Here is a 15,988-nt window from a genome sequence, read left to right as displayed (position 1 = left end):
TTATTGGGCACCCTACTGTGATGGCATTCATTGAACAAAAATCTTCCATTTTTGTCTTGAAAACGAAGGCACACTTCCTCCTAAAAACTCAGACTTTCATACCTCTTCCTACTTATCGTTTAAATTCGAAGCATTTCTTAGGGAACGTCGGCAACTTTGATCGTATCTACCTACCTGCTTACCTGCCTCCGTGCCCGCCCGCCCGCCCACCTGCTTGCCTGCCTGCCCGTCCGTCCAGCCGTCCGTCTGTCCGCTTACGTTCAGGTGCTCTCGTGGTCACCCCCTTAACTTAACGTGAACCAAAATTAGCATGGGAGGGTAATGTAATTTAACGAATATGCCGCGCTGGTCAAGGCATATGAGTAATGTCTCAATCCCGTCGCGTACATCGTCAAACACTTCCCGCCAGAACGGGGCACATACACACGGGCGAGTATGTGCTGCTGGTATGTGCTCCAGGTTATTGACATTTACTATCTACTTAGGAATGATGAGAACACATATGGGTAATTTTAACGCGTGAGCGTTAAGCAATATCCGACATCGGTAGCGTCCTCCCAACAAAGGCGTAAAATAAACGTCAGTGTTACGAAAAATTGGACAAAGGTAGCGTTGACCCCCCGACGAATGAAAACTAATACATTTCAGTGTCCCAGCAGGAATCAAACCGAAGCATTCCTACTGGCAGTCAAGCATTCTACCAAAGAGCTACGCCAGGTCTCGGAAGTACTTTTCAAATATACGCCAATCTTCGTGAAACGTCAATGGTGGTTTCAGTGCTGCTAACCCAAATTTATAAACGTTACACATGCACTCCTTTGCTAAAACCGTCACATCGGGCATACGTCGATTGTGGTTAGGTGCCATGCACTGAAGTTGATTTATGTAGCACTGTTCAGGGCCAGCATCTTCGCGAGCACAGAGCTTCATATATCAGCTTCTGGTGTTGCTAGTACGCATGGTCCAGTTGACATCGTTGCGCAAGTGCCAACAACTGGTTATATAAACGTCTGCAACTCTTCAACATATGTCTGTGCGTACAACATTTGTACATATATTTAGCGCAATTTTATGACGTGTCGCTCATTAAAAATGCAACACGGTCACCTTTACTCTGCATGCTTCGCATAACGTCGATTCCCGGGTAGGTGGGATCTGCCTAATTTTTTTGTGCAACTTGCATATGGGGCCCCTACCTATTTTTTATTATTTTTTATGTTGGAAGCCATTGTTGTGAATAAATTGTTTCTCATTATTATTTATGTGCTGATCACAATTACATATATATTTTTTGTGAAATGGCTTGATGCCAGAAAAAAATGCTGTTGGGTCTATTGTATACATTCATTTTTAATCTGCTATATTTAACCATTTATGTATGTGTGAATACAAGAGGTTGGCGCTTTGTCTGGCTTTCTTTGCCTTTGCGCTAATCCCCTAGGTAAGTATGTATACGGGTTGCCAGAAACAAATATTACATAATATGGAAAAAAGTATTTCTTCGAATACAGCCGTATACGTGGCAAATGAGCGCTCTTCAAAAAGAACCCCACATGTTATTTTCTTCAGTAGGACATTCGAGTGAATACAGCAGTTTTCTACGCATTCCCCGAACACTCGTGCATGGCTACCCCTAATATTTGCAGCCATTTGATGTCCTGCAATTGATAAATCCACGCTTTCATCTGCAATAGATTTCAGGGTAAGTACTACAGTGCTGAAGAAGAAGCGACAGAACGAATAACACAAGTGCCTGTTTGCTTTCGTTCCACTTTGCGTCGCTTTTCCTTTAGCACTGCAATCCCCTTAAAGTGTACATTACTCAACACACCGTTATTTCTTGAATCCCCATCGTCACTTTTATTGCAAGCACCATGAGAATAAAATAGGTGAGTCAGAGCTTGGAAAAATGCTCCTCGCGAACCACCAGGTCTGGAGTGAGGTCGCTGATGGTGCGGCAACCTGCGCGTGAAAGAACAAAAAAATCCATATGCAATGCTTTACTTGTGATTTATATATAAAAGAAATTACCATGGGACGAAGAAGCAGACAGTTTAGTGCGTAAATACGTGGATTACTGGTATCAAGAAGTTCTACGTGGATCATAAAGAAATTAATTATCGTTTCTTTCCAGGCAAAGTCAAATGAAGTGCGGGAATTTAAAGGAACACTAAGGTAAACAACATCAACACAACATGAGCGTGTAATTTGCTACTTTGGCCACCTGTTTGTGTGGCAGATTCAAACCAGTTTTGCCCCATTTTATTACTTTTTCTACCCTCACCATGCACAGCGGGGCAGCGGACATTCCTGCCTCAGGCGGTCTCTTATATAAATATATGGTCTGTTTGTAACTTAATCCTTCCCATTCCACGTAGACTATAATTTCTTGGTATATCTCACTCTTCCTCACAAGCTTATGCAGTCATCACTAATGACAGATTCTTTCACTGTGCCCACAACATTTCCTAAGCATTGTATTTATAAGCTTCAGTGGTGTCTAGAAAATTCACATATTCTGTTTTATGTAAAGGAAGATATTACCCTACACTGGGTAAGAACAAATGGGTTATTTTACAGACCTTGCTAACATGGGCACCGCTATATTGCTTAGGGGGCGGTGCTATTCCTGGTCTGGCAACCCATTGGAGTGAGCGAATCTTCGCGTTTTAGAGGAAAGTATTCCTACGGTCGCAGTCAGCTTTGTAGGGGCGAAGCTCGTTTTAATCTAACTTTGTCCAGCGTGTGGCGTAACCAAGAGAAGAAAAATGAGAAAGGGTGAGAAGACGAGAAAAAAAAAAAAGGAAGCCAGTATCTCTCGAACAGTATAATACATGGCGCTGTCTCATAGAAGCACACGGAGAAAATGGAGATATTGATGGAGAAATCGATGGTTGCCCAGAGTGAACTACTGATGAGAATCACCGAGCTGCAGACTGTGTTGGCGACGGAGCAAGAGAAAACAAGGGCTATGGGAGAAAGGCTCAGATCTGCCGAGGAGGCACTAGCGTAGGTGAACAAAGGAGCGGCCGACGGAGAGAACGGAAGGGCACTGGTATGGAGACCAGCGGAGAAGAAAGAGCAAGCAAGTTTAAAGAAAAAAACAGGTTCAGCCGGCTCAATGGTCGCAAGATCCAGCTTTAGCGAAGCATTGGTGGGGCTTGGAGGGGACAAAGCAGCCGGCGTCACAGGTGCAAGTAACCCCCAGGTGCAGGACGCTTCAGTTGAAAAGTCACAGCACGTGATTATCTCCGGGGACTCGAATTTAAATCGATGCGCAGAAGCAATCAAAAAGAGGGTAACAGGTGACAAGAGAGTTGAAGTAGGGACGTTCCAAGGACGCAAGCTGGAAGCAGTCCTGAGGCAAGCGAGCGCAAAACTGAAAACTATAGCTGATGGACGAAACCTCGTGATAATTGCAGGTGGTTTAAACAATGTCTTAAATGAAGATATGGCAGGACTAGCGACCAGACCACACTGGCGAAGTGGTCGATGAGATGCGTATTATTTCTCTTCAGGTAAAGGTAGATATATACACGATACCGGAAGTACCGGTGCGTGACGGCAACCTGCAAAAAGCGGTTGTCAACACAAACCATGAGATATGGCAGATGAGTTTAGAGAAAGGCTTTGAGGTGGTGGAAATAAACAGAGAAATGCATAGGTGGAGTGGTTTTCAACGAGACAGAATTCACTTCATGAGGTGTGTTGGCGACTTGCAGGATGGGCAGTAGCTTTTTTGAGGAGCACGCAGGCCTTTCGGGGTACAGGATAGCTCGTAACGAGGAAAACAACAAAGGGGACTCTTGGACAGGTGGTATAGACACATACGATTCCAAAGTAGCACCAATATCTAAGACACGTAGAGTCCGGGGCAGAAATCGACGTAGCCACGAGGACTGAGCAAATTCAGACGCAGGGTATGTTAACATGCAGGGTGGCAGGAATAGGCTGAAGTTGAAAGAGATAGAAGAACAGTGAAAGGAGGAGAGGTCGATGGTATATGGTTTTGTAGAAACACATCTTATGGACATGAAACAACCTCCTAACAATCCGGACTACGCGTGAAATATTGTAATAGAAGAGGGGGCAGCAGAAAGCGGGTTGGTATTGGGGAATTCATTCATAAAAGTACAGACTGGCAAAGGGTCAAGCAGGAGTGCAAGGAAAATGTATGGCTAACAGAGAAAGTGGCAGGGCAAATGACGCTCCTGAGTTTCGCATACTTGTGGACAGGGGCAAAAGCCAGAGAAGAAAATCAACAAATGGTGCAGTGCATAGGGAATGACATTCAAGAACAAGGAGAAGAGTGCGAGGTAATTATATTAGGATATATGAATAGGCACATTGAAAATATGGATGGATATACTGACCCAACAGGCAGAATGCTAATGGATATTTGTGAAAGGCATGATTTAATCATTTGCCATTGAACCGAGAATTGCGGAGGGGTGATAACATGGGAGGTGGGAAGGTTGCAGACGACGATAGATTATGCAATAATGTCACATATGATGTACGATCGGCTAAGGGTGATAAACATAGATGAAAACTGGTCCAGAAGCTTAGGTAGGGATCACAAACGTATCAAGCTGAGTTTTGGAAGAGAAATGAAATTGGAAAGGCGGCATTACGAGAAACCACACGGTAATATTTATTCAGAAAGACAAATAGAAATAGCAACTAAAGAGATTGAGAATATAATCACCGAGGATACTAAAAAAGAGTGGGCGTACACAAATCTAACTCGATTGTTTGAGTTAGAGCTTGCTAAGGTACGAGTCAAATCAACCGGGAAAAGCAGACACAAAACCAAGAGCTGGTGGGATGAGGAAGTTAAAGGAGCCATAGTAAGACGTCAGGAAGACTCCAGGGAACACAGGTATGCCAATTCGAGGGATGAACCAGAAGATGATGTCAAAAGAGAGTGGGGCAACTTTTTGAGCTGCAGAAGGGAAGCGTCCGATTTGATCAGTGACAAGATTAGAAGAAAGGAGGCCGAATGGATGGTGGAAGTAAAGAAAAAGGATGGAAAGGCAGCTGCAAAGTTTTGGAACCATCTCAATTCTCTGAGTAATAAGATAAGCATGAAACAGAGGCTTATAACTACACTTCAAGGGGTCAGACTAGAAGGAGATGAGGCAATGGAATAAATAAAAACAATGATGACAGAAAATTTTAAACACCAAGTAAGCACTGCATGCACCGTACCAGATGAGGATGGACCAATTAGCTCAGTGGCTCTACTGGGACAACAAGAGTGGGAAAGGGCAGAGAAAAGAGTTCCTAATAGCACATCAACAGGCCCTTACGGCATCCCAATCATGCTAATAAAGAAACTAGGACCAAACTCTAAGCAAACATTGAGAGGCAGCGAGCAAAACTATAATGGATGGTGAAGCTCCCAATGGGTGGAAAGTAAGCAGGATGAGCATGATCTATAAAGGAAAGAAGGACAAAGCCGATATAAACAACTACCGTCCTGTAACAGTGACATATGTAGTTTACAGGCTGGTGATGCAGATAGTAAAGGAAATACTACAGACACGAATGCAGAATGAGGAGGTGCTGGGAGAACTACAAAATGGGTTCCGGAAACGAAGCAGGTTGAAGTACAATCTGTTTTCATTGATGCAGTGTATTGAAATAGCGGAAAAAGAACACAGGCCCCTGTGATTGGGATTTCTAGGTATCAAGGGGGCTCACGATAGTGTGATTCAAAAAGACTTGTGGGGAATACTGGACAGACTAGATGTGTAAGACGGAATAAACAATCTTTTAAAGGATATATATAAATGTAACAAGGAAGTTAACAAATGGGAAGAACAGGTATCTGAACCTATAGAGATGCAACGCGGGCTTCGACAGGAATGCCCCTTGACACTTTTCTTATTTATGGTGTATCTCCAGGGACTGGAAGCCAAATGAAAGGGGAGTCGACTCGGCTTCAGCCTCTCTTTTGCCAAGCAAAGAAAACATATAGAACAGTCATTACCAGCATTGATGTATGCAGATGATGCAGTTATAATAGCCGACAACAAGGAAGATCTTCAGGGATTGAAAGGCATCTTTGGTAATGAGGGAGATAGGTTAAATTTGAAGTTCAGCAGGGAAAAATCGGCAATCATGATTTTTAATGATAACAAAGGCAGAGAGCATAAGATACAAAAAGTCATGCTAGAAATAGTTAATAAATACAAATATTTGGACATATGGATAAATAACGGGGCTGAGTATCTATGGGAGCACGAAAGATACGTAATGACTAAGGGCACTAGAAATGCAGCTTAATGAAAAATAGGGCACTGTGGAACTACAATAGGTATGACGTTGTGAGAGAGATTTGGAAAGGTGTCATGGTCCCGGGCTTGAAGTTCGCAATGCGGTCTTGTGCATGAAATCAGAAGTTCAAGCAAGATTGGAAATTAAACAACGTGGCATAGGTAGACTTGCTTTGGGAGCACACGGGAATACCCGTAATATGGGGGTACAGGGAGACATGGGATGGACATCGTTTGAGTGCGGGGAAGCTAGCAGCAAGATAATCTTGGTGGAGCGATTGAGAAAAATTGGAGAGGAGCGTTGGGCTAGGAAAGTTTTCTGTTACTTGTACATGAATAATGTCGATACTAAGTGTAGGAAACGAACTCGAAAATTTTCAAGAAAGTATTTAGACAGCAGCAGAATACCAAGCCAAAAGGAAACATTGGTTAAGAAGAAGGTGAAGGCAACAGAGAGGGACATGTGGACGATGGGAATGCTTACTAAATCATCACTGTAGACCTACTGAACTTTTAAGCTGGAAATTGCAAGGGAAAAAATGTACGATAATTCTCGGAGTAGTTCTCTTTTCTTCGAGGCTGGAATGGGAGTATTGCGGACCAAGACGTACCGAGCAAAATACGAAGGCACAGACACGGTATGTAGAGCATGTGGAGAGGAGGAGGAAACGGCTGAACATTGGATATTGTTCTGTAAAGGGCTGCGAATTTTTCAAAGCGTTGGGGTTTAGGGATAGTAAATGCAAAATAGACTTTAAAGGGGTAGAAATAACCAAAAGAATGCTAACTTATTGGTGGCTATAATCGAGGTGCGAGGTAAATTCAATCCTTAAATACACAATTATAGTAAGTCATTTTATCGCTAGGTGGCGTGAGCCACCGCCCGATCTAAAGGGCACAGCCCCGTCCGTCCATCCGTCCGTCCGTCCGTCCGTCCGTCCGTCCGTCCGCCCATCCATCCATCCATCCATCCATCCATCCATCCATCCATCCATCCATCCATCCATCCATCCATCCATCCATCCATCCATCCATCCATCCATACATCCATCCATCCGTCCGTCCGTCCGTCCGTCCGTCCACATAGAAACTGCAGTGTAGTGAGGATAATCTCGGAGCTTCTCTCCGATTGGCTGCTGTGCGGTTTGTGTCTGGGTGCGCGAGGAAGGAGTGCCTCCAACGTTTATTAAAATAGGTCGCGAAGGCTAAGGAGAAAAACGGTTCAGAAGCTATTGTCTCAACATCAGCATGGGTAGTTAAGGGTGCTGAAACTGAAGTGCGATTATGTGTGGAGGGAACAAACACTAATAGTGAAAAATCAAGTTTGATTCTAAGTCGAAGCAATCAATTGGTTTTCCTCAACAATATTATCTAGGTGCAATGAACAAAGAATTTATGACAGTTTTTATTATTGCAAAAATTTTTTTCTAGCGCCCTCTGACCATGCCAATATTATTCAATGCTGCCCTTGCCCTTGCACTACATGGGTATACATCACGGCTCGTTTGTAAATATCGCCTGCGAAGACACACCCTCTCACGTGTTTTATTGTTCGGCGCTTGCTTGCGTTCTCAGTTGTGCGCGAATTCGTGAGGTGCGTTGTATCGTTGGTGAACGACTTCAGTGCTGTGTCCAACGGGGAGCGGAACGATGCAACTTACATTTCACGCTGACTGCTTTCGTCGGTAGCTTCTGAAACAATGTGCTGTGCAAGGATGCAGTAGCAACAAACTTATGCCTGGTGACCTATGTCTTCTAGATAAGAAACAAGGACAATGGTTTGGAATGCACTGTTCCCTGGAACATCAGTATTGCTGCAACCTGGTTTCCCTTTTAAGCATACAGTGCCGCCTTGTCGCGTTTTGGGTGAGCAGATTGCCAAGTTATTTGTCAAGGTACAATGCGGATGTCTTTATTGGCATATGTAGCGCTAATATATTGGAGCAAAATGAAAAAAAAAACATCACGCAGGGAGTGTCCACAGTTTTTTTTTGTTTTTAGTACCTTTGGTGCAATGCAATAATTTTGAGGTATTGTAACCATTGAATAAAACTCAAATATTATCATTTTAGCGTGACTACTTCTTTTTGTTAAAACAGAAGACCACAATCATTGTACATGCTAAAGAACCTGCGTATTTGTGAAACAAATAAGCCACGCTGCAGATATCACATGTATACGCTGCTACGCTGTTGGTTGGCTTAATCCACTGGTGGAAGGTGCCACGAACGGTGAATAAAAGTTTGAAGAATACGTTTCCTTGTAAAACCGAGGAAAAGTGAATGGTAGTACACTTAAGCATCACTATTTAGTCATGAGTTCGTATTAGATTAGCTGGCGTTGACTTGAAGCGCCCTCGTGGATGACTCACTGGCGATCGCCTTAGTGCGAGTCGTTAGCGATCGGGGGCCAATGAAAAGTAAGTTGAGGTCATGATTCGCACTAGTGCACACAAAATGACGTCACTTGTTTACCAGCTCTTGCGTCCAATCCGCTTTATTTCTAGATGCACCGTCACGCTCCGCTGACTTGCCTTCACAACAAAACGCCCATCACCAGCGGTAAGTGGTGGATATAATTAGCTTCTCATTTGCACGTTGAAAGACATGTCCTTGGTCGCTCAGTGTGGCCAAAATGTACTGGTCCGAATAAAAAAAAATGACTCTCCCATCTATTTAAAAATCATTTTGCTTTAAGCTCTATACAGGGACTCTAGGACTCAAAACGTGGATGCAAGGAAGGGGTGTGTTTGTACCGTGAGGAATGCACTGTTTTCTCTGTAGTAAACCTGAAACCATTGAACATGTCTTTCTCGATTGTTGGGAAGGGGTGTTCTTAATTCTGAAACATTCTGCAGAGAACTATCAAAAAAGATTTATCAATTGATGCGTACGGGATCAGGTTTTGCCAGTTAAAGAAGCAGACGATGGAGCACTTTATGATACTGTATGCTACTCGGCCTTCGCATCATTTGAAAAAAGTACAAGTTGGTCCGTTATGCCAACATCAATACACTGCCCATTCGTGAATATTTCTGCCAAATGATCACGAAGTTCATACAAGAGTGTAAAACTGAAGACCCAACTGCAGAGTGGCTCGAACATCTTGAGGCACTTATCCATATAAGAGAATTCTAGTCACAAGGTAACCATTTCGTTCGTTACCTCTGTATGTACTCTTTATGCACCATAATTTTATTGCAGTTTGTGCAAAAATAAGTAATAAAGAAAAAAGTCCGGAGGTTAACGCCTTCGTACTCCGGAAAAAAGGCCGCAGTGGTTATTGCCTCGCACTCATCACACAGAGGTTCTAAGTTCGACTCCGCGCACCGGAGTCTTTCTGGGTACTCTTGCGTTTTCATATATAAATATACGTATACATATACGGTGAGTGACGCCGACGCCAGCGGCAATATCCAGCCGAGAGTGTCCATATAAATGCCATCGCAATAATTAAGACGAAATAACAAATAAGCATTCCAAAACCATACGAAGTTAGGCAACACTCACGTGATACCACACCACTCTGCAACGCATTTACTCAATATATTTTGTTTACTGTGCACGACAGGAACTATGCACATCACAGCCACACATTTTGGTTCGCTATGTTCAGTCAAGCATGCATACGACGAATACCTCAACTGCTTTATTGGAAATTACAGACCATCTTTTCACGCTATCGGAGAAAATACTTTGCTTGAAACTGTGGACCGTTTCGACGAGTTTTATTAAAATATTGCTAACTCGAACTATTTCCATTTTTGTAGTCGTGAGAACAACGACAAGCATTGCTTTGACAAAGATTGCCTAAAATAATTACTATTTTCAACAGTAGTCGCCCAAAAGTGGAGTGGAGTTAATTGAGTAGCTTGGAATAGCTGTAGAGTTACTTGACGCTGTGGTGTGGGTATTTTACTGACGTAGCGATGTTAACGACATAAGTAGTTTGACTCCCTTGGAAGTGGTAGTGTGATCCTTCGCAAAAGAGACCTCTGAGTTTTCTTAAATCAAATTTGCGTTTGAGTATATTCTATAAACTGTTTTTCATTAGCTGTTCCCGTAGATGCTTTGTGGATGTCATTACCTGAGCAAATTTCTCTCATATATTTTTTTTTGTATCCTCGCAGAGGTATGATTTGCATGTAGCAACAGATTTATGTTTAATTTTACACTGAGAGTTGCGTTATTTTGGTGGGTTTTGGGTTTACAAGGCGCAGGCGCTTTGTCAGACTTTTATGCCTTTTCGCTGGTCCCCTAGGCAAAAAGGCAATTTGTGCACTTCCTTCTTTTATTGTACCGCTTTTCCTTTTGCATAAAGTAAACTTAAACCTCAACTTCAACTTAAAAAGGCCAGGAGACTCTCCTAGAACGCACCGACTCTGACCCACCAAGAGAGTTACCGCATTTCTATAAAGAGAGTCGTACACGTGGCAAGTCATAACTTTCAAAAAAGAGTCATGAATACTTTTTTCTTGTCATCGTGGGCCAGTGCTTAACAAGACGTCGACCATGAAACATGCGTGAATCACTCACCGAGAAGTCCCATGGCGCGGTCGAGCTCCAAGCGCAAAATGGCCAGTACATGGTCCACACCTTCCTTGCCCTGAATAGCGTATAAAAGGTTGCAGTTTAGGAGCGAGTTTCCGCAACCTCGTTATAATGCACCGTAAAAAAAGAACTCAACAGTCATCATTTATTTATTAGCCACTGAATCACAATGCATTGCATTGCTGAGTGACTCAGGGGAAGACTCGCAATTCATGATTGCTGAAGTAGACAAAGAGAGCAGAAAGGCGGGTTTTAAAATAATCTGCAGGAAATGAAATTAATGTAAGACAGCCTCGGAACGGAACAGTGCTTCGAGATAGGTAGCAGTGCAGTTAAAGTTGTGAAAGAGTACGTCTGCTTACGACAGGTTAAAAGTGCGGAACCGAACTATGTGAATGAAGTAACTTGAAGAATAAGAATGGGGTGGAGCACATTCGGCAGGCATTCTCAAATCATGAATGGTAAAATTCAACTATCTCTCAATAGAAAGGCATACAACAGCTTCATCTTACCGGTACTTAACTACGGAGCCGAAACCTGGACGATTGGAAAGAGGGTTCTACCTAAGCGGAGGACGAAACAGTGACCAATGGAAAAGAAAATGATAAGTATAATCCTAAGGGAGACGAAGAGAGCAGAGTGCACCAGGGAACACACGGGGCTTAGTCAAAATAAAGAGAAAGAAATGGTCATGGGCAGGGCACGTAACACGAAGGAAGATACCCGTGTGTATTAAGGATCACAGATTAGATTCCAATAGAAGGAAAGCGAGTGTAGGGGAGACAGGAAGTTAGGTGTTCCGATGAGATTAGGAATCTTGTGTGGGCATAAAGTGGCAGCAGCAAGCACTAGACCTAGTTGGCGGGCGGAACATGGAATAGGCATTTGTCCTGCACTGAAAGTAGCCAGGCTGATGATGATGATTCGTTCCCCACACCTCTAAGGTGAAGCATTTCATGACAGTCTCGACTCACTGCTTCGCGATATTACTAGATCTGTGCCTTGCAAGATCTCGCCTATTTTCTTGAAGCTTTCGGTCTGCGTCTTTCTGATAAATTCGCGAAAATATTTCTTGAACCACGTACGAAGAAACTTGTATAATGTGTATGGGACAACAGAGGGATGGGAAAACATGCTTTAAAGTTGCGTCGCAATACGATACAAGGTACTCTGGCACGAAGTATTGGCGATTCTGATGCAACATACTACCGCAAAGATTTATCCGATACGATACATTTGGACTGTATCTTAAGATATTTCAATACATTCACAAATGTGTTGCTAAAGATCCTTATTATGTAGTAGTGAACACCTAATAACTAAAAGGGTTTTTGAAAACTTCTCCAATGTGTCAAATTTAATAAAAATTCATGCATGGCTGCTTGTGTCTAGTAAGGTTTTACTCTTATTGGTCAAAATAAATTGGTTTACTTTCCAGTAACTTAAGACTTTCTTTAGCTACTTAACAGGGCAGCCCTTTGGCAGTTCGCTGACAGTGGTTCGTGCTTGTCATTTCTGTAACTGATGGGAGTCGCTGCTCAGCTTGCCAAGCAGCTAGCGGGTTGCCATATAACCACACGAGCTTGAATAAGAAAGAAGCTTTCGCACGATGACTCTACATGGGATCACTGACGCCCAAGGATGTGCTCCGCATGGGCTCAGTTTCCCACCTGTCATTCAGAAGTCCAGGCAACTCATCATCTCTTTCGTCGGTTTCCCTTCGCTCATCAAGTCACCCAGATCATTTTGAGTCCACTTCGATACCCGTGAGTGGGATATCGGTAATTTTTTCGCTAGTTTCAATCTTCGAACCAGCAGCTGGCAGAGACAAACATTGTGTTTCTTAGCCGCGGCCAGTCTCTACAGCTGGTGCGGTGTCGGCGTTTGACGGTGGCTGAACTGAGAATAGCAGCGTTTCTGCTTCAATGACCACCGATCCTATATATTCTTGTTAGCGTTTCTGTCTGTTATGCAAGTTTGTGTACTTATATAGCCTCCCTGTCATCGAACACGCCGAAGGAGCGTACAGCTTCGCCATGGAGAACTCCGTCGGTCCTCCAGGATAAGGTTACAGAGTTTGCTGTCAACACGATTGCGGCAGAAGCTATGGTTACGACTCCGGCTGCGTTCACTAATGACGGCACAACGTCCTCTTCTAACAATGAGTGCTCTGCTTGGGTGCGGTGCAGAAGAAATGACGCACGCTTGTATATCTGCCGGCCTCTCAGCCAAAGCAAGGCACTTTGATGAGTGAACTTCAAGGCCATACCACTGAACGTAAACCAACAAGCTCGCGGCCACCGCTTTTCCACGACTACAAAGCCATCCTACGCCCACTGGGAGCCCTAAGCTTGAACCAGTGGACTCGCCCCACACTGACGCGTGCTATTGAATTTGCCGCAAGCTTACCTACTGCCGAAGTCGACCGGCTAGTTTTCCGTTTGCGCCCTGAACAAAACCTCGCTGTTGTAAGCACGCCACATGAACACATCGCCCTAAACCTCTACAGCGTCCAGCACATCCACCTAGGCGAACATACCTATCCTGTGTCCGTTCACATTGCCGCTCCCGACAATTCGCGTAAAGGCATTATCTATGGTGGCGACCCGGAAAAACTCCATCCGAATTTATGGATCATCTCGTAATCCCTGGCTACACCGTTCTATAGGCAATAATGATTGTAAAAACGATTACGGCTTTCATTACCTCCCAAGCACTGCAGGTGCCACGATACATACGTACAGTACTGAATGCCGGTGCTATGTGCATTGCCCCCGCAAGCAAGCTTGCACGTTTTGTCTTCGGTTGGGACATTGTTCTGACAACTGCCATACATCTTCTTGCGTCCCATGCAAGACATGCGGCCTTGAGAAGCCGACACCAGGGTACTCATGCTCGCCAAGGAGCCGTTCATGCGTAGGTGATCACCCTACTATACTGAAACGGGCTGTCCCGCCCGCGTTAAGCCATCCTGCAACACGCAACGGGTTCGGAAGGCACTTCAGCAGGAACAGCAACAATGACATGTAGAACACCACTCCACACCATCATCTTCGTCACAGGGCAACTTGTCAGCAAGAGATACTACTCGGGATAGGAAATCCGGGTCACGGTCTTAGTCCAGGTGGGGGTCACGGAACAAGACCACCTTTCGTTTCCACTCCATGGAGGACGGGTTCACAACAACCACTTGTAAAGCGGACGGCCACTTTGGAAGATGCTGCACTACAGTATCGATGAACCATTCTTCCCTCCAGTTGACAGGTGGCAACCACCCGAACAAGGATCAAGAAGCCGAGCCAAGGAACGCCCGGCAAAACTTTGGGTGCTAAGCTGGGAAAAGGGGCTTTCCCGGCTCCCTCAATCCTCCGCTACCCCGTCCTCAACCTTAGCTCCAGCTTGACACACAATTCAGGCGTGAATGCGTTTCATCAGCTTCGTGCAAAAATTGAGGTCAAATTGCGTGATCTAGATGCTCGACTTCAACGCAAGATAGAGACCGCGGGTGCTACTATTGTAACGTCCCCGCAAACACGGACTGAACCCCGGTCCTTTCAAGATGTTTACGCTCGTTCTTAAACCCACGCATAAAAAAGGAAAAGAAAACCTTCGGTGTAACGAATGGGCATTCCGGAGTAGAGTACCTCGAAGGATTATTTCTACTGTTCTCGCGGGCTCCGCCACGCAAACACAAGGACCGGGTGGCGCCTTGTTGTCTACACACAGTGTGACAGTGTTTGGTGGCAATAATCCGCGCGCACCCTTCAGATGTGTTGCATGGGGGAGCAGCAGAGCACCTTTTGTTGGTTCGGGGAATGCGACTTTGCCGCAGCGCCAGTGCCGGGTCCGGCCTGACTTTCCGTCAGCCTCCGTGGCTCCAGGGCTAATTACTGCGTTCTGCGCGGATGGCCACCCGCGGCGTTGAATGACGAAGAAGCGGCGGCTACGGAGAATTTCGCGGAAAACACCGAGCTGCACGGAGACGTCGAGACTCGTTCTGGACATCGGCTCATCAAGTACTGGAAACCGGGGCAATTGGTTTGGCCGAAAACATTTTGGCACAACACTGCAAACTCCGGACGTTGGTTATTACAGACGACGCACTTTGTCGGAAGCATCGGGACCATTGTTCGCCCGTAATTAAAGTGTCTTCGGACAGCTCGCCCATCTCTCTCCCTGAGGCTTGAGTTTGAACATTGTTACTTGCTCGGCTTTGCTTGGGAGAGGGTTCTCCGCTGATGTGGGCCGTGGGGGTGGCCGTCGAAGATGACACACACCGACTGACAGAGAAATGTGTCGTGTCAACAGTGGCAATATGTTAGGTGCCACGGAGGGGCGGAGTCGGGTCCTACATAAAGGGACTTCGAGACGATGCGAGTGGAGTCAGAGATACGATGCGATGAGCTCGAGATGTTAGAGAGACGGAATGGAAAAGGAAGATAACGGTGCGAAGATATAGCGATGAGATGATGACTGGGGCAAGGACGGTACAATGAGGAATGAAAGTTAGGGATATGAGGTGAGTGAAGGGAGCGTTACGAAAGAAGACTAAGATGGAAATCATTGAGAGGCACGACAAAGGCGACGATGACGAAAACGATGAAGACGCTGACGAATCAGACAATGACCCCAGGAAGAAGCCCTGAGCCCCGACTCGAACAGCCAGCTCCGAGGCACCCGTCAACATGGATATTCTGTGAGACGAACTTCACCTCCCTTACTTAAACGAGCTTTGCGGGAAGGGATGCGGCATATTGAGACATTGCGCGGTTTTATTAATTAATGACTTTATCATTTGTGTCGTCGTGTGTTTACTCTGTATTGAGGCACCCTTGCTTTGTCACCGTTACTTCGCTTTTGTATCCTGTTTCACGTGTCGCGAGTAATTGCTCATGTGTTACAATTTCGTGTAACAGAGATGTCGTTCACGGACAGTATGTGTGTATGCCATTTGCACTCGCTATTGAATTAAATGCGTCCATGATTAAGAAAAGGTCGTGACGTCTCTTACTTCCCGGCCCCAGCACGAATCCCTGTATGTGGAAAGTGAATGAGACACGTAGCCAAGAGGGAACCGGATAAAAAGGGGATTGAGGGGTCTTCCCTCTCTTTGGCGATCGGTGGCGTAGTGGGGACGTCTCAAGTGGTGGCAGCGGT

The 15,988-nt window shown here is 44.9% G+C and overlaps 1 protein-coding gene across 1 annotated transcript in view; it reads right to left on the bottom strand.

Moving 5' to 3' along the window:
- Positions 1-1,833: 1,833 nt before the first annotated feature.
- LOC119168590 (2-Hydroxyacid oxidase 1) overlaps positions 1,834-15,988 on the bottom strand; it is a 220,446-nt gene continuing 206,291 nt past the window's right edge. The window contains exons 7-8 of the mRNA XM_075890919.1: positions 10,817-10,886; positions 1,834-1,962 (exon numbers count right to left, since the gene is read on the bottom strand). Of these exons, the coding sequence (XP_075747034.1) occupies positions 1,895-1,962; positions 10,817-10,886 (138 nt within the window). The 3' untranslated portion in view covers positions 1,834-1,894. The remainder of the gene's footprint in view (positions 1,963-10,816; positions 10,887-15,988) is intronic.

The sequence above is a fragment of the Rhipicephalus microplus genome, chromosome 3, assembly GCF_043290135.1.
Source record: "Rhipicephalus microplus isolate Deutch F79 chromosome 3, USDA_Rmic, whole genome shotgun sequence".
Classification (NCBI taxonomy): Eukaryota; Metazoa; Arthropoda; class Arachnida; order Ixodida; family Ixodidae; genus Rhipicephalus; species Rhipicephalus microplus.
This window is presented reverse-complemented; position numbering and strand designations above follow the sequence as displayed.